The following is a 23326-nucleotide window of genomic DNA, read 5'->3' as shown; positions in this document are numbered from 1 at the left end:
CTGTTCTGTACCAGTGACCATGTTCTATTTTACCGTATTCTGTTCTGTATCAGTGACCATGTTCTATTTTACCGTATTCTGTACCAGCGACCATGTTCTATTTTACTGTGTTCTGTACCAGCGACCATGTTCTATTTTACCGTATTCTGTTCTGTACCAGTGACCATGTTCTATTTTACCGTATTCTGTTCTGTATCAGTGACCATGTTCTATTCTCTTCTATTCAGGTTCAAGAAGCGGGTGCTGATAGAACAGCTGGAGAACTTTCTAGAAGATATCCATAACAGAGCCAACAATATGAACCACCTAGACGGGTTCTAATGGACAACTCTTCACTCCCCGGACCCTCTGACCTAACCCCTCCTCCCCACCCTCAGCCCTCAACCTGCAGCCCTTACCCAGGCTGAAATATTCCTATAGAGAAGGGGCATATACAGTGTATGAACTAACCCAAGCAATGAAATGAGTGCTGTTGGCCTGTCTGTCTCTGTCAGTGTATACTGTGTGACGCGTGTCTCATCAGTGATGGTAGGGTGAACTGATATTGCTAAGGGAGGGGGTTCAAATTAGATTGTAATAAGTTTCCAACAACCTCAGGGCCAAAAGAGAAACACTGATGTTTTAGGTTTCAAATTAATCTTTAGGTGGCTTCATGTTTTTTTTCTTCCATTTTCTCTTTCTAGTCATCTCCCTCTCTCGTTCTAGTCATCTCCCTCTCTCATTCTAGTCATCTCCCTCTCTCGTTCTAGTCATCTCCCTCTCTCGTTCTAGTCATCGCCCTCTCTCGTTCTAGTCATCGCCCTCTCTCGTTCTAGTCATCGCCCTCTCTCTTTCTAGTCATCGCCCTCTCTCTTTCTAGTCATCGCCCTCTCTCTTTCTAGTCATCGCCCTCTCTCTTTCTAGCCCTCTCTCTTTCTAGTCCTCTCTTTCTAGTCCTCTCTCTTTCTAGCCCTCTCTCTTTCTAGTCCTCTCTCTTTCTAGCCCTCTCTCTTTCTAGTCCTCTCTCACTCTAGTCATCGCCCTCTCTCACTCTAGTCATCGCCCTCTCTCACTCTAGTCATCGCCCTCTCTAACTCTAGTCATCGCCCTCTCTAACTCTAGTCATCGCCCTCTCTAACTCTAGTCATCGCCCTCTCTCACTCTAGTCATCGCCCTCTCTCACTCTAGTCATCGCCCTCTCTCTTTCTGTGGTATTTTTGTTGTGGGTTTGTCCCCGTTTGGTTATTCACTTAATCCTGATAGGCACTCCACTCCACCAATAGAAACACTCCTTTTACTCTATTCACCAACAGAAAGGGTTGGCCACTCCCCTCCCTCATGACTTCCTAATCTTGCCATGAAAAGGTTCATCTAAAATAGGCTGCACCTACACAACCTAAACTGAAGCCCACATTTCACTCTCATGGAACTCCATATTTGTAGGCAAGAGGAACGTCACGAGTCGGTCATCTTAGCAGTTCTGGATTTTAGCTAGAAGGATAAACCAAACCAAACTCCAACAATAATAATAATAATAGTAGCGTACCATCTGAATGCTGTTATCAAAGTGCCGCAGACAAGAACCCTCTGTGATGGGTAGTAGACGAGCCTCAGGAAATAGACAATAATTGAATGGTTAGCAATAGCATCCGCGCCACTAGCAATTACCCCGTACAACCACTTAGTTACCCTTTACTGCAATCCTAAACTAAATCTCTTTGTAGTGTAACAGTTCTGTGTCGTTGGACATTCAATTGTGTAGAATTGAGGCCCTTAGATGTCTGGCTGGCAGTTTACACCACAACATTTGCAATCCTCCCTGTCCTATTCCCCTTTTATCTCTCCCCATCTCCTTTCCAATACCCCCCCCCCCCCCCCCCCCCCCATCCTATACAGGGACCAAATAGTTGCCAAACTTATCTTTGTTTATAAAGAGGACGCTACCAAAAGAAAGTATTTTGAATACACTGTATAGATGTAAATACCTTTAGAGAATTATTTAAAGAGAATGTTCAGAGGAAGGACTTTTTTTTTTTTTGTATTTCCATGAATAAAGTTTCTATTTTAACCTGTGACTTGGCCATGTAAATAAAGTCAAAACACACAATCAGCATAATTGTTTTTATGTCACTTCACTTTCAAGAAAAGTTTGAGACTTTTTTTTGCTATTAGTGTCATGATGTCATGGCTTTAGAAGCTTCTGTGATAGGCTAATTGACGTAATTTGAGTCAATTGGAGGCGCACCTGTGGATGTATTTCAAGGTCGACCTTCATTCTCAGTGCTTCCTTGCTTGACATCATGGGAAAATCAAAAGAAATCAACAAACACCTCAGGGAAAAAATTGTAGACCTCCACAAGTCTGGTTTATCCTTCATCCAAACACCTGAAGGTACCACGTTCATCTGTACAAACAATAGTACACAAGTATAAACACCATGGGACCACGCAGCCGTCATACCGCTCAGGAAAAGGAGACGCATTCTGTCTCCTAGGAACAACAGCAATGGACCTTGTGAAGATGCCGGAGGAAACAGGTACAAAAGTATCTATATCCACAGTAAAACGAGTCCTATATCCACATAACCTGAAAGGCCGCTCAACAAGCAAGAAGCCACTGCTCCAAAACCACTGTAAAAAAGCCAGCCTACGGTTCACAACTGCACATGAGGACAAGTCCTGGACTTTCTGACGGGCCGTCCCCAGGTGGTGAGGATAGGAAGCATCTCCACCCCGCTGATCCTCAACACTGGGAATGCGTTCTCAGCCCTCTCCTGTACTCCCTGTTCACCCATGACTGCGTGGCCATGCACGCCTCCAACTCAATCAAGTTTGCAGACGACACTACAGTGGTAGGCTTGATTACCAACAACAATGAGACGTCCTACAATAGTAGTGGACTTGATTCCCAAACACTGACGGCCTACAGGGAGGAGGTGAGGGCACTCAGAGTGTGGTGTCAGGAAAGTAACCTCACACTCAACGTCAACAAAACTAAGGAGATGATCGTGGACTTCAGGAAAAAGCAGAGGGAGCACCCCCCTATCCACATCGAAGGGACAGTAGTGGAGAAGGTGGAAAGTACACATCATGGACAAACTGAAATGGTCCACCCACATAGACAGCGCAGTGAAGAAGACGCAACAGCGCCTCTTCAACCTCAGGAGGCTGAAGAAATTAGGCTAGTCACCAAAAATACAATCTTTTACTGATGCACAATCGAGAGCATCCTGTCGGGCTGTATCACCACCTGGTACGGCAACTGCTCCGCCCACAACCGTAAGGCTCTCCAGAGGGTAGTGAGGTCTGCACAACGCATCACCGGGGGCAAAACTACCTGCCCTCCAGGATACCACCCGATATCACAGGAAGGCCAAAAAGATCAAGGACAACAACCACCCGAGCCACTGCCTGTTCACCCCGCTACCATCCAGAAGGCGAGGTCAGTACAGATGCATCAAAGCTGGGACCGAAAAACAGCTTCAATCTCAAGGCCATCAGACTGTTAAACAGCCATCACTAACATTGAGTGGTTGCTGCCAACATACTGACTCAAATCTCTAGCCACTTTAATAATAAAAAATTGGATGTAATAAATGTATCACTAGTCACTTTAAACAATGCCACTTCATATAATGTTTACATACCCTACATTACTCATCTCATATGTATACTGTACTCTATACCATCTACTCTATCTTGCCTATGCCGTTCAGCCATCACTCATCCATATCTTTATATGTACATATTCTTATTCATTCCTTTACACTTGTGTGAATAAGGTAGTTGTTTTGAAATTGTTAGATTACTTGTTAGATATTACTGCACGGTCGGAACTAGAAGCATTTCGCTACACTCGCATTAACATCTGTATGTGACCAATTTGATTTGATTTGAAGATCGTACTTTTTGGAGAAATGTCCTCTGGTCTGAGGAAACAAAAATAGAACTGTATGACCATCGTTATGTTTGGAGGAAAAAGGGGGAGGCTTGCAAGCCGAAGAACACCATCCCAACCGTGAAGCACGGAGGTGGCAAGCATCATGTTGTGGGGGTGCGTTGCTGCAGGAGGGACTGGTGCACTTCACAAAATAGATGGCATCATGAGGGGGGGGAAATTATGTGGATATATTGAAGCAACATCTCAAGACATCAGTCAGGAAGTTAAAGCTTGGGAGCAAATGCGTCTTCCAAATGGACAATGACCCCAAGCATAATTCCAAAGTTGTGGCAAAATGGCTTAAGGACAACAAAGTCAAGGTATTGGAGTGGCCATCACAAAGCCCTGACCTCAATCATATCGAACATTTGTGGGCAGAACTGAAAAAGCGTGTGTGAGCAAGGAGGCCTACAAACCTGACTCAGTTACACCAGCTCTGTCAGGAGGTTTGGGCCAAAATTCACCCAATTTATTGTGGGAAGCTTGTGGAAGGCTACTCGAAACGTTTGACCCAAGTTAAACAATTTAAAGGCAATGCTACCAAATGCTAATTGAGTGTTTGTAAACTTCTGACCCACTGGGAATGTGATGAAAGAAATACAAGCTTTAATAAATAATTCTCTACTATTATTATGACATTTCATTCTTAAGATAAAGTGGTGATCCTAACAGACCTAAGACAGGGAACTTATACAAGGATTAAATGTCAGGAATTGTGAAAACGTTTAAATGTATTTGGCTAAGGTTTATGTAAACTTCCGACTTCAACTGCATGACGATCAACTGTATTAACAGAAATATTTTTCCACTAGTCAACTATGAGAAATTAGTGTTGACATGAGTTTTATTAATTTTGTGGATGTGAGAGTTTCTGAATCCTCTCTGTGACCATGGATCAACCAGGAAATAGCCAGTAGTCCTACGCTACAGAAGTAAATGACCAAGACACTTTGGGTGCAAAACACAGATTTATTTACATTTTATTTACAGATATGTACAACAAATATTGTCCCTCTTCCTGATGTCTGGAAACCTCTGGTCCCCAATAAATATGGGTAGTGTGTTGGGGTTGAATATGAGCGGGGGTAGGGTATGTTGGTGGGGGTCCTAGAGTGGAGGTAAGGGGGTTCTAGGGTGGAGGTAAGGGGGTCCTTGGGTAGAGGTAGGGGGTCCTTGGGTGGAGGTCCTAGGGTGGAGGTAAGGGGGTCCTAGGGTGGAGGTAAGGGGGTTCTAGAGTGGAGGTAAGGGGGTCCTTGGGTAGAGGTAAGGGGGATCTAGGGTGGAGGTAAGGGAGTCCTAGGTTGGAGGTAAGAGGGTCCTAGGGTGGAGATAAGGGGGTTCTAGGGTAGAGGTAAGGGGGTTCTAGGGTGGAGGTAGGGGGTCCTTGGGTGGAGGTAAGGGGGTTCTAGAGTGGAGTTAAGGGGGTTCTAGGGTGGAGGTAAGGGGGTTCTAGGGTGGAGGTAAGGGGGTTCTAGAGTGGAGTTAAGGGGGTTCTAGAGTAGAGGTAAGGGGGTTCTAGAGTGGAGGTAAGGGGGTTCTAGGGTGCCTGATCAGCTGGATTCACCACACGCCCCATAAATAGAACAGATCCTGGAGAGAGGGAGAGAGGGTTGATAAATGGAGCGATTAATAGAAGGCCAAACTAACAAGGCGATGCTGTAACGGCAGTACAACACTCCGACTAAGGCTGCGTTTACACAGGCAACCCGAATCTGATCTGCTCCTGATCTGATTGATCAAAAATACTATCGGTGGCAAAAGATCAGAATTGGGCTGCCTGTGTAAACGCAGCTATAGCATGCTCTTTTACTGTGTTGAATATTAGTGGATGGTTTGAGTCCTGAATACTGATTGGCTGAAAGCCGTGGTATATCAGACCGTATACCACAGGTATGACAAAAAAATACATTTTACTGCTCTAATTACGTTGGTAACCAGTTTATAATAGCAGTAAGGCACCTCAGGGGGTTTGTGGTATATGGCCAATATACCACGCCTAATGGCTGAATCCACATACAGCCATCGTACATAAGAACAGCCCTTAGCCGTGGTATATTGGCCATATACCACACCCCCCTCGGGCCTTATTGCATATGTAAGCCATCTGTTAATTATTTTGTATGGTAGGCCTCCTACCTGTGCTGACTTGTCGCAGGAGGAAGAAGAAAGGTCTGTCTGCTTTGAAGACGGGAGCTCGGGATCGTTTGAGTAGCACCATAGATGTTACTGCCACTGCTTTGGTCCCGTCCTCTGTTACCTCTATCCTGGCCTCATGAAAGGCATCTGACACATACAGGCCTTCCTCTGCTGTGGAGAGATAACAAACACAATGCTGTAAGTACTGGACAGTCATCTGCAGGGTACTGAGGATGACATGGAGTCTCATACAGGCTTTTATAGCTCAACTCAGAAAGTAAACCAAATTCCAAATTTTGACAATGTTCCTCGTTGAAAAGCAAATTTCAGTTTACGTCTTGAATTGACACAAATTGAAATGGAATTTGACCCCAATCCTAATCTCACATTAAACCAGGAAAAGGCTGTTTAAGTGTTCTGTACCTGAGAGTCCAGTGAAGTCTGCTGCCATTGGATTGAAGGCGTCACTGACCCCCATTGACGGCAGAATCAACCTCAGGTTGAACCTGTTCTGCATTTTAAACCTGTTAAATGACAGTGCATTACACTACCGTTTTCCTGTTTCGCCACACTAGATCAGTCATCATGGAGGTTAGGACATGGTAAATGCTATGGTATACTCGGGATGACGATGACACCCATTCATACCCCACATGACATGCCACCAGAGATCTCTTCACAGTCCCCAAGTCCAGAACAGACTATGGGAGGCACACAGTACTACATAGAGCCATGACTACATGGAACTCTATTCCACAGTACTACATAGAGCCATGACTACATGGAACTCTATTCCACAGTACTACATAGAGCCATGACTACATGGAACTCTATTCCACAGTACTACATAGAGACATGACTACATGGAACTCTATTCCACAGTACTACATAGAGCCATGACTACATGGAACTCTATTCCACAGTACTACATAGAGCCATGACTACATGGAACTCTATTCCACAGTACTACATAGAGCCATGACTACATGGAACTCTATTCCACAGTACTACATAGAGCCATGACTGCATGGAACTCTATTCCACAGTACTACATAGAGTATGACTACATGGAACTCTATTCCACAGTACTACATAGAGCCATGGATGCATGGAACTCTATTCCACAGTACTACATAGAGCCATGACTGCATGGAACTCTATTCCACAGTACTACATAGAGCCATGACTACATGGAACTCTATTCCACAGTACTACATAGAGCCATGACTACATGGAACTCTATTCCACAGTACTACATAGAGCCATGACTACATGGAACTCTATTCCACAGTACTACATAGAGCCATGACTACATGGAACTCTATTCCACAGTACTACATAGAGCCATGACTACATGGAACTCTATTCCACAGTACTACATAGAGCCATGACTACATGGAACTCTATTCCACAGTACTACATAGAGCCATGACTACATGGAACTCTATTCCACAGTACTACATAGAGCCATGACTACATGGAACTCTATTCCACAGTACTACATAGAGCCATGACTGCATGGAACTCTATTCCACAGTACTACATAGAGCCATGACTACATGGAACTCTATTCCACAGTACTACATAGAGCCATGACTACATGGAACTCTATTCCACAGTACTACATAGAGCCATGACTACATGGAACTCTATTCCACAGTACTACATAGAGCCATGACTACATGGAACTCTATTCCACAGTACTACATAGAGCCATGACTACATGGAACTCTATTCCACAGTACTACATAGAGCCATGACTACATGGAACTCTATTCCACAGTACTACATAGAGCCATGACTACATGGAACTCTATTCCACAGTACTACATAGAGCCATGACTACATGGAACTCTATTCCACAGTACTACATAGAGCCATGACTACATGGACCTCTATTCCACAGTACTACATAGAGCCATGACTACATGGAACTCTATTCCACAGTACTACATAGAGCCATGACTACATGGAACCCTATTCCACAGTACTACATAGAGACATGACTACATGGAACTCTATTCCACAGTACTACATAGAGCCATGACTACATGGACCTCTATTCCACAGTACTACATAGAGCCATGACTACATGGAACTCTATTCCACAGTACTACATAGAGCCATGACTACATGGAACTCTATTCCACAGTACTACATAGAGCCATGACTACATGGAACTCTATTCCACAGTACTACATAGAGCCATGACTACATGGAACTCTATTCCACAGTACTACATAGAGACATTACTGCATGGAACCCTATTCTACATGAAGTAACTGATGCAAGCTGTAAAATTAGATTTAAAAAAACAGATTTAAAAAACACCTTATGGAACAGCGGGGACTGTGAAGCAACACAAACATTGGCACAGACACACAAACACGATAACATACTCACTATACATACACATGGATTTAATACTGTAGACATGTGGTAGCGGTGGAGTAGGGGTCTGAGGGCACACAGTGTGTTGTGATATCTGTGAATGTGTTGTAATGTTTTTAAAATGGTTAATTTTGTTTGAACCCAGGAAGAGTAACTGATGCTTAGGCAGCAGCTAATGGGTATCCATAATAAATACAAAATACCCTAAACTATAATCCTTACCTAACCCTAAACCGTTTTAAATGTCAACTTCAATGACGTGAAGTTGGGCTGTCCCAGGTATCCCTCTTAGCAAACGTCCGTTAGGATACAGGGAACGGAAGCCACTTTGGGCTAGGAAATGTTTTACATCAGTGATACTAACCTGGTATAAGAAATGTTTTCAAGTGAAAACATATTGATGTGTGTAGGCTACCTGGGGAGAAAGACATCCATCTTGGTTCTACGGAGGCCAGTGTCCCAGGTGGCCACAGCGCTGGGAGTTAGCTGGGATTCCAGAGAGGACAGTGGCGTCTTCCTGTCGCTGGGCAGAGCTACCAGCAGACTGAGGGAGCGGCCCAGGTACGGCAGCTCCAGAACTGTGTAGCGCTGATCAGACAAGGTGCGGAACTGACCTACACATAGAAGGGTAACAAAGAGAGGGACCCGCTTAAATAAGGACACAGGATAATCAATCATATGGATTTTAGAAGCCCTTTTTAACATTAGCAGTTGTCAGGGTTTTACAGATACCCAGCCCAGAACACCCAAAGACCAAGCGATGCAGAAACACTAAACACTTATACTTTACAATTGTACAATGTCAAATGATCTAGATTACTGTAGTACGAACCAAAACTCCAACTCTACCATTAAGATAAATGCGGTGTGGTGCTTGATGGATTGACTGTAAGCGGCAGCCAAAGGGAGAGACAGAGAGAAAGATATTGCCGTTGTCTCTTCTCACTTACCAAAGTTGACCTCTGTGGCCTGGTGCATCATGGGCACCTTGATGGTGCTGCCGTCCGACAGGGTGAAGGGAAGGTTCTGGGTGTCAGTGAAGAGGAACTGTTTCTGCCACACGCCCCGGAAGTTTACAGTGTTGACCAGGGCCATCTGCAGCCGCTGGCCCCACAACGAGGTCTCTTCCTGGGCCTCGCCAGACCCAAACAGCTCCCCGCTGCCACCGGACTGGAGCGGCTCACCGGTGCCGTGGTTACGTCCCCACTGTTGCAGCTGGCTTCGGCTGTGGTTGGGCTGGCTGAAGTTGGCTCGCACCAGACTGCTGTTGCCCAAGGCTGCTGCATGCTGGGTAAAAACAGGAAGTAGCTGGACGCCGCTCTGGACGAATAGGACGCAGGCCTGCCGGAGCCGCACCTCGTGACTGGAGTTACCCACATCCCCCTGCGACCGCAACAGGAAGTCCTGCACCTGCATATCTGGAGAGACCGGAAATGGAATCAGTGGCTTGGTTCCCACTAAATTAGCTTTTTGTTTTTTATTTTAGGTTAGGGTTAGGCTTAAGGTTAGCAGTGTAGTTAGGGTTAGGCATAAGGTTAGCAGTGTGGTTAGGGTTAGGCGTAAGGTTAGCAGTGTAGTTAGGGTTAGGCATAAGGTTAGCAGTGTGGTTAGGGTTAGGCGTAAGGTTAGCAGTGTGGTTAGGGTTAGGCTTAAGGTTAGCAGTGTGGTTAGGGTTAGGCGTAAGGTTAGCAGTGTGGTTAGGGTTAGGCATAAGGTTAGCAGTGTGGTTAGGGTTAGGCGTAAGGTTAGCAGTGTAGTTAGGGTTAGGCATAAGGTTAGCAGTGTGGTTAGGGTTAGGCGTAAGGTTAGCAGTGTAGTTAGGGTTAGGCATAAGGTTAGCAGTGTGGTTAGGGTTAGGCATAAGGTTAGCAGTGTGGTTAGGGTTAGGCGTAAGGTTAGCAGTGTAGTTAGGGTTAGGCATAAGGTTAGCAGTGTGGTTAGGGTTAGGTATAAGGTTAGCAGTGTGGTTAGGGTTAGCAGTGTGGTTATGGTTAGCAGTGTAGTTAGGGTTAGGCATAAGGTTAGTGTGGTTAGGGTTAGGCTTAAGGTTAGCAGTGTGGTTAGGGTTAGGCGTAAGGTTAGCAGTGTAGTTAGGGTTAGGCATAAGGTTAGCAGTGTGGTTAGGATTAGGTATAAGGTTAGAGTGTGGTTAGAGTTAGCAGTGTGGTTAGGGTTAGGCATAAGGTTAGCAGTGTGGTTTGGGTTAGGCATAAGGTTAGCAGTGCGGTTAGGGTTAGGCATAAGGTTAGCAGTGTGGTTAGGGTTAGGCATAAGGTTAGCAGTGTGGTTAGGGTTAGGCATAAGGTTAGCAGTGTAGTTAGGGTTAGGCATAAGGTTAGCAGTGTGGTTAGGATTAGGTATAAGGTTAGAGTGTGGTTAGAGTTAGCAGTGTGGTTAGGGTTAGGCATAAGGTTAGCAGTGTGGTTAGGGTTAGGCATAAGGTTAGCAGTGTAGTTAGGGTTAGGCATAAGGTTAGCAGTGTGGTTAGGGTTAGGCATAAGGTTAGCAGTGTGGTTAGGATTAGGTATAAGGTTAGAGTGTGGTTAGAGTTAGCAGTGTGGTTAGGGTTAGGCATAAGGTTAGCAGTGTGGTTAGAGTTAGCAGTGTGGTTAGGGTTAGGCATAAGGTTAGCAGTGTGGTTAGAGTTAGCAGTGTGGTTAGGGTTAGGCATAAGGTTAGCAGTGTGGTTAGGGTTAGCAGTGTGGTTATGGTTAGCAGTGTGGTTAGGGTTAGGCATAAGGTTAGCAGTGTAGTTAGGGTTAGCAGTGTGCTATGGTTAGAGGTAAAATCAGATTTTAAGAAGATAAGTATTCCCCACTAATGGTTAAGGGTAAGCTGACACTAGATACGATTTTGCAACTTGTCCAGATAATGACGACCCAAATGGAAACCTTGTGTGTGCAAGAATGTGATGAGGAAACGATGTATTCCCAAAACAAGAGTGAAGAAGACACCAGGATCTGGCCAACCCATTTAATCCGGCTCTGCAACGGCAAGTGCATATATGTATGTATGTATAAATATAACGTGTGTATGTATGTATGTACTGTATGTACATTGGGACAAAAAAGTATTTAGTCAGCCACCAATTGTGCAAGTTCTCCCACTTAAAAAGACGAGAGAGGCCTGTAATTTTCATCATAGGTACACTTCAACTATGACAGACAAGATGAGAAAAAAAAAATCCAGAAAATCACATTGTATGATTTTTGGAAGTGGAGGGTAACATCTCACAGCAAGAACTGGCAAATCTGGTGCAGTCCATGGGGAGGAGATGCACTGCAGTACTTAATGCAGCTGGTGGCCACACCAGATACTGACTGTTACTTTTGATTTTTCCTCCCCTTTTGTTCAGGGACACATTATTCAATTTCTGTTAGTCACATGTCTGTGGAACTTGTTCAGTTTATGTCTCAGTTGTTGAATCTTGTTATGTTCATACAAAAATGTACACATCTTAAGTTTGCTGAAAATAAACGCAGTTGACAGTGAGAGGACGTTTCTTTTCTTTTGCTGAGTTTATTTGAATCATATTAAAATAAAATGTAAAGTGAGTGCTCGATTGAGTTCTATTTTGCTAATTGTTGGCTACCATCTGTGATTTTTGCCTACAATATTTCAGGATGTGTAACAAGATGTGCACAACAACGTGCCAAAGAATCAAAGCCTCAATATTTGCAGACATAGGTTACAAAATTACAATAATATTGACACATTCTCTAATTACGGTTAAATCTATGCCGTGTTTTGAGAAACGCATGTGACATCGAGCCCAGGTCCATACCACATACACAGCCACCCGTGGCTTAGAGTCGAAACCTTTTCTTCACTTTGGCACCTTTCACCTTTTTTTATCAATCAAGTATGCTGATAAATCAATAAAATATCATCCTTCTCTCTCTACCTGAAGTACGCCCTTCTCTACATTACCTTTTAAACTTCACTGGTTTAGTGACTTCTGTGTAACACCGTGACCTTTCGACCCCAGTGTCTCGGTATTACCCTCTGAATAATCTGATTACAAAGCAGAGGCAGGTATTAAGTCTCCAGACTCTACCAGCCGACAGGACCCCCATGCCAATTGTACCAGCGGTGCAGCCCGGCACCAGTTTAAGGGAATGGTATTCTCAGGTGACTGATTTAAACAAACCGTAATGGAGAGCAAAATAAACCCACACTGGTAAAGATGCTAGTTAAAGATGCTAGTTAAAGATGCTAGTTAAAGATGCTAGTTAAAGTGCTCAGCCACCGCCCTTTCACCTTTTAGCCCATGGGGCTCTGCTTGGTGGGCGGGATTTCTTACCGTTGATGTCATATCCCAGTGCGGCCACCAGTTGCGCCAGCGTGTTGCCGCGGGCGCCCAGCTGCAGTAGACCCAAGGACAGCGAGACGCTCGCCGGCGACACTATCAAGTTGGAGTTGTTCTCTGTCTTGGTGAGCGTTTGGTAAAGGTTGACGGCGAACTCTGTGTGCAGCTCTCCCATGGTGTCTTGAAGGCTGAAGGCGTCACACTGACCCCTCTCCACCAACCAGAAGTAGACAAACAGCGAGGTCATCGACAGGCGACACATGACCTTGGAAGTGAATGGTCAAAGGACAAATGTAGATGTTGATGGCAGATGGGGTCCACAGCGATGGGGTCCGCAGCGATGGGGTCCACAGAGATGGGGTCCACAGAGATGGGGTCCAGAGAGATGGGGTCCACAGAGATGGGGTCCACAGAGATGGGGTCCACAGCGATGGGGTCCACAGAGATGGGGTCCAGAGAGATGGGGTTCACAGAGATGGGGTCCACAGCGATGGGGTCCACAGAGATGGGGTCCACAGAGATGGGGTCCACAGAGATGGGGTCCACAGCGATGGGGTCCACAGAGATGGGGTCCACAGAGATGGGGTCCAGAGAGATGGGGCCAACAGAGATGGGGTCCAGAGAGATGGAGTCACTGCAAAGACAAGGAGGGTAGGTCATGTTATACCGTCTTTATAGGCATATTTTTCCTTTTCCGTGTCACTACATATATTGATTTTATTTGGCTGTTAAAAAAAATATATAAAACTTGACAAAGTCAATGACTTGATCCCTGATGATCCCTGATGATATCAAGTGTTGCCTTAGATACATTCATGAATAGTTCTTGGTGGGATAACTTTTCATTGTAACACCATACTTAGTTACGTATGGAAATCCAGAGAGGACGTATGAATTAAAAAAAATGCTTCCCTTGTTATGTTGAGATCACAACGAGATCACGAGATAAACTGTATAAATAGGAGTGGATGTATTGATGTTAGATTGACTGTATGACTAAGGCGGTAGAGCCCATGGTGGATCAGAGCCCACAGTGGATCAGAGCCCACGGTGGATCAGAGCCCACTGTGGATCAGAGCCCACGGTGGACCGGCGCCCCACGGTGAACCGGCGCCCCACGGTGGACCGGCGCCCCACGGTGGACCGGCGCCCCACGGTGGATCAGAGCCCGCGGTGGATCAGAACCCACGGTGGACCAGCCTATACGTTTTTATTGATTGCTACACCAAGGGATGGTATATTTAGTGCTGACATCATGCTTTCATTTGTGTTTGGAAATCATTATCAGTTTATAAGTTAGAACGTTAGCAAGCTAAATATCCCTTGAGCTGTAGAGCTAACTATGGGGTATATAAGCCATGAACAATACCTGACAGGCCCCGTCCCCAAGACCACAGCGAACTAGCTAGCTAGTTAGCTAGGTAGTCTTGTTAGCTAGATAACTAGCTAGCTAGCTTGTTATCTACACTGGTTGTTAGCTTGCACAACTGATATGTATGTAATTGTAAGGAACACTTTGTGTTTTATCAATAATATTTACAATTACAAAGTGAGTGAGCTCTATTTTTGACAGGCTGATCAGATTCAACAGCAGACTCAAAGGCTGATAAGTCTGGATTCTGCCTTGTAGGCTGTTTCATAGGTAAAGCTCCTTGCAGGCTGATTAGCATTGATGGGTTCGGATTTCTAAACTTTAAATATTATTAATCATTAGTTGTCATAGAGATATGAGGGGTGCCATAGTCTAGGGTCTACACCAGAAGTTAATGGTTATCTGTAGGAGGAATGCATATGGTGGAGGCAATTAAGCTTGGAATGTACTGAGTGAAGGAGAGACGACCACATCTTGGCTGATAAGGGTGGGGAGTTGTGGATTAGTGAGGAAAGGGGGCTGAGGTCAGGTCAGGTCACGTTAAGGGAGAACGAACAGTTTATTGCCTGCGTCACTTCATTTCCTGCCTGGCAACAGAGATTATTTAGAGAGAAGGAGGAGATTCAACCCCGAATTTGAGTATATATGCCACCGCTGGTGGTACCAGGTCTGCATCCCACCTCGACAACAGCCAGTGAAATTGCAGGCAGACATACAAGTATTATACACCATTTTAAAAGATAAACCTCTTTTTAAATCCAACCACAGTGTCCGATTTCAAAAAGGGCTTTACGGAGAAAGCACACCATGCGATTATGTTAGGTCAGCGTCTAGTCACAGAAAACTATACAGACATTTTCCAGCAAAGGAGAGAGCTCACAAAAGTCAGAAATAGCGATTAAATTCATCACTAACTTTTGATGATCTTCATCAGATGGCACTCGCAGGACTTCATGTTACACAATAAATGTGTGTTTTGTTCGATAAAGTTAATCTTTATGTCCAAAAACTTCAGTTGAAATTGGCGCGTTATGTACAGTAGTCATTGTCTCAATCAAACATCCGGGGAAAATGCAGAGAGCCACATCAAATTACAGAAATACTTATCATAAACATTGATGAAAGATACAAGTGTTTAACATACATACAGGGAGTACAGGTACTGAGTCAATGTGGAGGCTATACACAGGGGAACCGGCACAGAGTCAATGTGGAGGCTATATACATGGGGTACCGGTACTGAGTCAATGTGGAGGCTATATACAGGGGGGTGCCGGTACTGAGTCAATGTGGAGGCTATATAGAGGGGGGTGCCGGTACTGAGTCAATGTGCGGGGGCACCGGTTAGTGGAGGTAATTTAGGTAACATGTACATGTAGGTAGAGTTAAAGTGGCTATGCGTAGATAATAAACAGAGAGTAGCAGCAGCGTAAAAGAGAGGTCTGGGAAGCCCTTTGATTAGCTGTTTAGGAATCTTATGGCTTGGGGGTAGAAGCTGTTAAGAAGCCTTTTGGACCTAGACTTGCCATGCGGTAGCAGAAAGAACAGTCTATGACTAGGTTGGCTGGAGTCTTTGACAATAATTTGGGCCTTCCTCTGATACAGCCTGGTATAGAGGTCCTGGATGGCAGGAAGCTTGGCCCCAGTGATGTACTGGGCCATATGGACATACGGTCGGAGGGCGAGCAGTCAATGGATACTTGCGGTCAGATGCCGTGCAGTTGCCGTACCAGGCAGTGATGCAACCAGTCAGGATCCTCTCGATGGTACAGCTGTAGAACCTTTTGAGGATCTGAGGGCCGATGCCAAATCTTTTCAGTCTCCTGATGGGGAATATGCTTTGTCGTACCCTCTTCACGACTGTCTTGGTGTGTTTGGACCATGATAGTTTGTTGGTGATGTGGACACCAAGGAACTTGAAGCTCTCAACCTGCTCCACTACGTGCTCCGTCCACCTTTTCCTGTAGTTAACAATCATCTCCTTTGTCTTGATCATTTTGAGGGAGAGGTTGTTGTCCTGGCACCACACGGCCAGGTCTCTGACCTCCTCCCTATAGGCTGTCTCATCGTTGTCAGTGAACAACACTGTTGTGTTTGATAACTTGAATCCACAAACACCAGAGACTAGCATAGCGTAGAGTAGCATAGTAAATGTGAATCTGTGACACTAAAATTATATAGCTATGATATGTTATGTTTGGTATGGTTACATAAGACAGAAGGTTACTTAAAGGGATAGTTTGGGATGCTAACAGTTACTGTAGACTGCCAGTCATTGTGCTATCGCTAGTTAGCAATTACGCTAACATTAGTTAGCAACTTCCTTCAAACTACATGCAGAGACATAAAAATTGTGTTCATGATTTCATCTGACTCTGGGGAAGTAGTAGTAGTAGGCTTCATTGACAAAATCTTGAAGTATCCCTTTAAGACCAAAACAAAAGAAGGGTGCCTGGCCATGGTGGATTGGTAGGCTTATAACACTGACAGCTTTAGCATTTTAGCTGATTTTCATATTTTCAACTACTTACCACTTTTTCATCTACTTTGCATCTACTTAGCATGTTAGCTAACCCTTTCCCCTATCCTTAACCTCTTTAGGGTAGGGGGCAGCATTTCGGATGAAAAGCATTCCCAAATGAAACGGCCTGCTACTCGGGCCCAGAAGATATGATATGTATACAACTGGTAGATTTGGATAGGAAACACTCTAAAGTTTCCAAAACTGTTAAAATAGTGTCTGTGAGTATAACAGAAATGATTTAGCAGGTGAAAACCTGAGAAAAATCCATTCAGGAAGTAGTTTTCTATTCAATGCCATTACAGTACAGTATAACCATACCAAACATTGACTTAGGACTCCATTTGCAGTTCCTATGCCTTCCACTAGATGTCAACAGTCTTTAGAAATAGTTCTTATAAATGAGGGAGTAAGACCAGTCTGAACGAGTGGATCCTACCATGTCGCAGAGCTTTTTCATGCGCATGTGCATTTCTTGTTTACCTTTTATATTGACGCCGTTATTGTCCGGTTGAAATATTATAGATCATTTAGGCTAAAAACAACCTGAGGATTGAATATAAACATCGTTTGACATGTTTCTATGAACTTTACGGATACAATTTTGATTTTTTTATCTGATTGTTTTGACTGCGTTTGAGCCTGTGGATTACGGATGAAAACGCACTAACTAGGTATGCTTTCACCGAAAAGCATTTTATAAATCTGACACTGTGGTTGGTTTAACAAGAAGTTGATCTTTAAACCTATGTAAAATATGTTTTGTTTTCTGAATTTTTATAATGAGCATTTCTGTAATTGAATATGGCGCTCTGCAACCTCACTGGATGTTGGCCAGATGGGCGTACCCTAGAGAGGTTAATCCAACCTTAACCACTAGCCTAGATAATGTTAGCCACCTTGCTAACGTTAGCGTTAGCCACCTTGCTAACGTTAGCGTTAGCCACGTAGCTAACGTTAGCCAAAACAAATTATAATTCATAACATATCATACGAAATTGATGATGGACATCCACAAATGAATACATACCATACGAAACGTAACAAGTCTTTGGAGTGTCCCATATTTACATTTACTATATATGTTAAGTCTTTCCCCTGATTCCAGGTTGCAAATACATGTAGCCTATGCCTATAATGATCATGACTGATATACTATAAGCAAATGTTCCTTACCCAGTAGACAGGCTATCTAATAGGGCTATCTTCTGTATACCCCCTACCTTGTCACAACACAACTGATTGACTCAAATGCATTAAGAAGGAAATAAATTCCACAAATTAACTTTTAAGAAGGTACACCTGTTAATTGAAATGCATTCCAGGTGACTACCTCATGAAGCAGGTTGAGAGAATGTCAAGAGTGTGCAAAGCTGTCATCAAGGCAAAAAAGGTGGCCACTTTGAAGAATCTCAAATATAACGTATAGGTTGATTTGTTGAACACTTTTTTTGGTTACTACATGATTCCATATGTGTTATTTAATAGTTGTAATGTCTTTACTATTATTATACAATGTAGAACTTTTGACTGGTACTGTATTTTAAAGAGCCAAAGCTAATGGAAACCATATAAGCCAACAGATAGGGAACTTAAATGATCGGCAATAATTTAAAGTTAAAACTCATCACAGTTGTAAGTCTGTCATAACTGCGCTTGGCCATATTAAACAAGGCACATGCACGTGCCAGAAACTTACCTGTAAGTCAGGTACATAGGAAGGTTACAATTATGTCGCCTATCTGTCCCAATTCCTGACAGTTATCTCCAAGGATCTGGTGTCCACTAAAGTCCTCTATCACTGTCACTGGAGAGCTTGTGTGCGCGTATGTCCCCCTCTCACCGTTCATGTCCCGGTGTTTGTTGTGTCTGCGCCTTGCGTAGCCAGCTGCTTGAGTGGTGAGCGGGTTCTCAGTCATAAGACCGTGTTTAAAGGGAGTGCTCGGTGTTTGCGGTCTCTGTCGGCGATGTCCGTACCACTCGGCTAGAATTCCCACTTCCCCGAACCGGCACTAGAAGGAGCCAGGCGCAGGGGAGGCATGTCACCGACGGGCAAATCCCAACACAAACTGAGAAAAAAGACATTTACACACACACACACTGTTCATTGAAGACAGTCGGTCCCCTAATTATTTGTTGTGGTGATCAAATGGCATCCCTAAAAAGAGGATAACAACACACTGACCATCCCAGTACTGCATTAGGAATGACGCTATGGAATGTATCATTACAGTCGTGGACAAAAATATTGGCAACCTTGCACTTTTTTTCAAGTAACTCACAATTTTCCATCAAAATAAGTTGAAATTGAACAAAGTATTTGGTCTCCACATTTCGTTATTTCACTGTTAATATTACAGAACCTTTGTTTTCGATTCAGAACTTAATATATCAATTTAAATCAGTAAATAAACAGAAATGCCACTGACAAAATTATTGACACCTTAGACTTCAAATTTGGTAGCACAGCCTTTGGTCTAAATAACTGCAATCAAGCGCTTCCTGTAGCCAACGATGAGCTTCCTGCACCTCTGTACTGGCAGTTTGGACCCACTCCTCTTGGTCAAACTGCTCCAGTTCCTCCAGATTAGAAAGGTGCCTTCTTCTAACTGCTGTTTTCAGATCTCTCCACAAGTTTTAAATGAGATTTAGATCTGGACTCATTGCTGGCCACTTCAGAACAATCCATCGTTTTGTCTTGAACTGTTCCTGGGTGCTTTTTTGAAATGTGTTTGAGGTCATTGTCCTGATGGAAGACCCTTTGACCTTCGACGGTGACCCAGCTTTCTGACACAGGGTCCGACATGGCGCTCCAAAATACCCTTGTTATTCACCTGATGTCATGATGCCATGCACACGTTCAAGGCACTCAGAGCCAGAGGCAGCAAAGCAACCTCAAAACATCACTGAACCCCATCCATGTTAGACTGTAGGGAAGGTCTTCTTTTATTTGAAAGCTTCATTTTGTTTTCTGTAAACATAGAGACGGTGTACTTTATAAAAAAATAATATTTATAATTTGGTCTCATTCTGTCCACAGGACATTCTCCCAGAAGAGATTTTTGTCATGTTCAGGTGTCTTTTGGAGAATTGCAGTCAGGCTTTTTTTTAATGTATTTTTCTCGGCAGTGGGGTCCTCCTGGGTCTCCTACCATATAACCCCCTATCATTGAGTTGGCGGCGGATGGTACGAGTTGAACCTGTCGTACCTTTGTTTGTCTGAAGGTCAGCTTGAATCTGTGTGGCAGTTGACCGAGGTGCTTTCTCCCCTATTCGAACAATCCTTCGCTGTAATCTTCCATCAAGTGTTCTCTCTCGCGGCCACGTCCAGTGAGGTTGGCTACAGCGGCATGGGGCCTTCAACGTCTTGATAACATTAGGTACGGTGGAAACAGGAACACCAAGGTCTCTGGAGATGGACTTGTAGCCTTGAGATTGTCCATGCTTGACTATAATCTTGTGTCTGACCTCCTCAGATAATCCTCTAGTTTTCTTTATTTTGTCTATGCTCATTGCGGTACACACAGTGACACAAAACAGGAGAATGAGTCATTTTCTCTATTCAAATGAGTGATTTTTTTATACAGCAGGCATCTTCAACTCATCACAGGTGAGTTCAATTTGAAAGTAAATGAGAATCACCATTATTTTTGGCCACGACTGTAAGTTATCTGGTAATGAATGATTATTTGTGACTGAGTCCTGTTCGGACACATATTTTGTCCATCATCTTTACAGTTCGGGTTCCTAGCTACCCTAACAGACCCTCGCAACCCTAACAGACCCTAGCAACCCTAACAGACCCTAGCAACCCTAACAGACCTTTGCAACCCTAACAGTGCCTAGCAACCCTAACAGCGCCTAGCAACCCTAACAGACCCTAGCTACCCTAACAGACCCTAGCTACACTAACAGATCCTTGCAACCCTAACAGTTCCTAGCAACCCTAACAGACCATAGCAACCCTAACAGACCATAGCAACCCTAACAGATCCTTGCAACCCTAACAGATCCTAGCAACCCTAACAGACCCTAGCAACCCTAACAGACCCTAGCAACCCTAACAGACCCTAACAGACCATAGCAACCCTAACAGATCATTGCAACCCTAACAGACCCTAGCTACCCTAACAGACCCTAGCTACCCTAACAGACCCTAGCTACCCTAACAGACCCTAGCAACCCTAACAGACCCTAGCAACCCTAACAGACCCTAGCAACCCTAACAGACCCACAAATTTGTTTGCATCTCTGTTAGTGAGCATTTCTTTTTTGCCAAGATAATCCATCCACCTGACAGGTGTGGCATATCAATAAGCTGATTAAACAACATGATCATTACACAGGTGCACCTTGTGCTCAAGATAATAAAACACCACTCTAAAATGTGCAGTTTTGTCACATAACATAATGCCACAGATGTCTCAAGTTTTGAGGGAGTATGCAATTGACATGCTGAATGCAAGAATGTCCACCAAAGCTGTTGCCAGAGAATTGAATCTTTCTCAAAAATGTTCCACCATAACGTAGTTTTATTGAATTTGGCAGTACGTCGGACCGGCCTCACAACCCCAGACAACGTGCATGGCGTTGTGTGGGCGAGCGGTTTGCTGATGTCAAGATTGTGAACAGAGCGCCCCATGGTGGCAGTGGGTTTTGGTATGGGCAGGCATAAGCTGCGGACAATAAAAGACAGAGTAAGAGACAGAGAGACAGAGATAGAGAGAGAGAGACAGAGAGAGAGAGACAGACAGACAAGGCAAAAGGTGGTCTCTCTCTCTCTCTTTCTCTGTGTTCAGTCCCTGGTCTGCTGCCCTCTGGCCCTGGCCTCGGCTCTGTGTAGTTGGTGAGCTGCCATTCTAAACCCTGGCGACCCCCAGATCACTGCCAGGTCAGGACCATATCAACTAGCAGGCCATAGTAACTCTCCATACAGGACCCTGCCAACTAGCAGGCCATAGTAACTCTCCATACAGGACCCTGCCAACTAGCAGGCCATAGTAACACTCCATACAGGACCATATCAACTAGCAGGCCATAGTAACTCTCCATACAGGACCATATCAACTAGCAGGCCATAGTAACTCTCCATACAGGACCATGTCAACTAGCAGGCCATAGTAACTCTCCATACAGGACCATGTCAACTAGCAGGCCATAGTAACACTCCATACAGGACCATGCCAACTAGCAGGCCATAGTTACACTCCATACTTCTTCTAATAACATACCCAGGTTATGGTTGTCAAATTCTCAGACAATCGGACATTGTGTATATTAACAGTAGCATTTTCTGTCCATTCTCACGTTTCATCATCTTAGCAATTATGATGCAGTTATACCAAAACAATACACAACACAGAGTTTCATATCCAAGTTTTAATGTGGGAGAAAAACAGCAACAGACAAATTGCAACAGGATCCCTTGGGACCCAGAGCTTTGTGGGTTAATATACCATATTATTTACAGCACTTTGAAGTAAGTCTCAGCTCTGTTAAAAGTACACTCAAGACACACTTTTATTGATCCTGGTGATTCAGGAGTATCATTAAAACAGGTTAAAACATGCTCCATCAACATTATAAAAACTATACAGAAAACCCTTTACATCGCTGAATTAAGTAAACAAAAGCCCAGTCATGAATCTGATGAACTGATACCTGACATGAACATGGTCGCTCTAGCTGGAAGATCGGAGTGAATCTTGGTGAGGACATGTTGAATAATAGTGACTGTTTTAATTGAACTTCCACAATGTTATCATGTGTAAGTTGTAAGTTGAAAACTCTTATTTTTTTTAAAAGCACTGTGTGAGTAATCTTGCCAACAGACAAAAGAGCTGTGAATGGATGAGTGGTTGACCAATGAGGTGCCTTGATTTGGCTCGGCAACAGGAACAAGACACGATGTAATGCATTTTTCTTTGGACACATAATTGTTCTTGCTAGTCATTGCGCTAACGCTAGTTAGCATTGTCTCGCGAAACAAGAGACATCAGTGGTGGTTGCTGAGGGGAGAACGGCTCATAATAATGGCAGGAAAGGAGCAAACGAAATGTCACCAAACAAAGAGAAACCATGGAAACCATAGAAATCATGGAAACCACGTGTTTGATGTATTTGATACCATTCCACTGATTCCGATCCAATCATTACCACGACCCTGTCCTCCCCCAATTAAGGTGCCACCGTCCCCCTCATAAGAAATAGTATCTACGAGTTCAACTGACTCTGGGGAAGTAGATAAATGGTTTCCTTCCTAAAATCTCAAAAGTATCCCTTTAATCCTGTGTATGTTTGGTGGGACGTTGATGGAATATTCTCCTAAAACCACAGAAAACTGGACACATGAACGTTCTTGTAACGTTCCCATGAAACATATCTAGAACGTGAAACATCTTAGGGTCTGAGAACATGGCAACCAAGTTCTAGGGAAGTTATGTTTGACATTAAGGGAATGGTCTCTTGAGAATATTCCTTGCACATCACGGGAACATTCCCATGTAAACCCGTTAGTTAATGACCAAATGAGACTCTTAAGGGAATGATTTTCTAAAGTTGTGGGAACGTTTTGTTGTTAGGTGGGTAGTAACAGTCCACACGACAACAGAGTGAGGGTACAGCCGGTAACCTTTCACCTCACTCTCTACTCTAAGACCCTTGGTTACGTGTGTGTGTG

At 44.0% G+C, this 23326-nt stretch overlaps 2 protein-coding genes across 2 annotated transcripts in view; one reads left to right on the top strand and one right to left on the bottom strand.

Moving 5' to 3' along the window:
- ints6 (integrator complex subunit 6) overlaps nt 1-943 on the top strand; it is a 37585-nt gene extending 36642 nt beyond the window's left edge. Inside the window, exon 18 of the mRNA XM_036959427.1 lies at nt 228-943. Within this exon, the coding sequence (XP_036815322.1) occupies nt 228-321 (94 nt within the window). The 3' untranslated portion in view covers nt 322-943. The remainder of the gene's footprint in view (nt 1-227) is intronic.
- A 3930-nt stretch (nt 944-4873) lies between these two features.
- Nucleotides 4874-13037, bottom strand: serpine3 (serpin peptidase inhibitor, clade E (nexin, plasminogen activator inhibitor type 1), member 3). Its single transcript, XM_036959426.1, has 6 exons — nt 12749-13037; nt 9396-9863; nt 8861-9059; nt 6478-6578; nt 6055-6225; nt 4874-5508 (listed from the first exon to the last, which is right to left on the bottom strand). The coding sequence occupies exons 1-6, from the start codon at nt 13014-13016 to the stop codon at nt 5456-5458; spliced, it is 1260 nt and encodes a 419-aa protein (XP_036815321.1). The 5' UTR covers nt 13017-13037; the 3' UTR covers nt 4874-5455.
- Nucleotides 13038-23326: the final 10289 nt, after the last annotated feature.

Source organism: Oncorhynchus mykiss, chromosome 22 (genome assembly GCF_013265735.2).
Source record: "Oncorhynchus mykiss isolate Arlee chromosome 22, USDA_OmykA_1.1, whole genome shotgun sequence".
Lineage (NCBI taxonomy): Eukaryota > Metazoa > Chordata > Actinopteri > Salmoniformes > Salmonidae > Oncorhynchus > Oncorhynchus mykiss.
The sequence above is the reverse complement of the archived record's forward strand: the minus strand, read 5'-3'. Positions and strand labels throughout refer to the sequence as shown.

Coding starts and splice junctions, on each gene's coding strand:
- serpine3 (XM_036959426.1), bottom strand. CDS start 13,016: ATGTGTCGCCTGTCGATGACCTCGCTGTTTGTCTACTTCTGGTTGGTG. Junction 6,226..6,477: donor AGACTTCACTGGACTCTCAG/GTACAGAACACT, acceptor ATCTCTCCACAG/CAGAGGAAGGCCTGTATGTG. Junction 5,509..6,054: donor CCTGCGACAAGTCAGCACAG/GTAGGAGGCCTA, acceptor CCCTCTCTCCAG/GATCTGTTCTATTTATGGGG.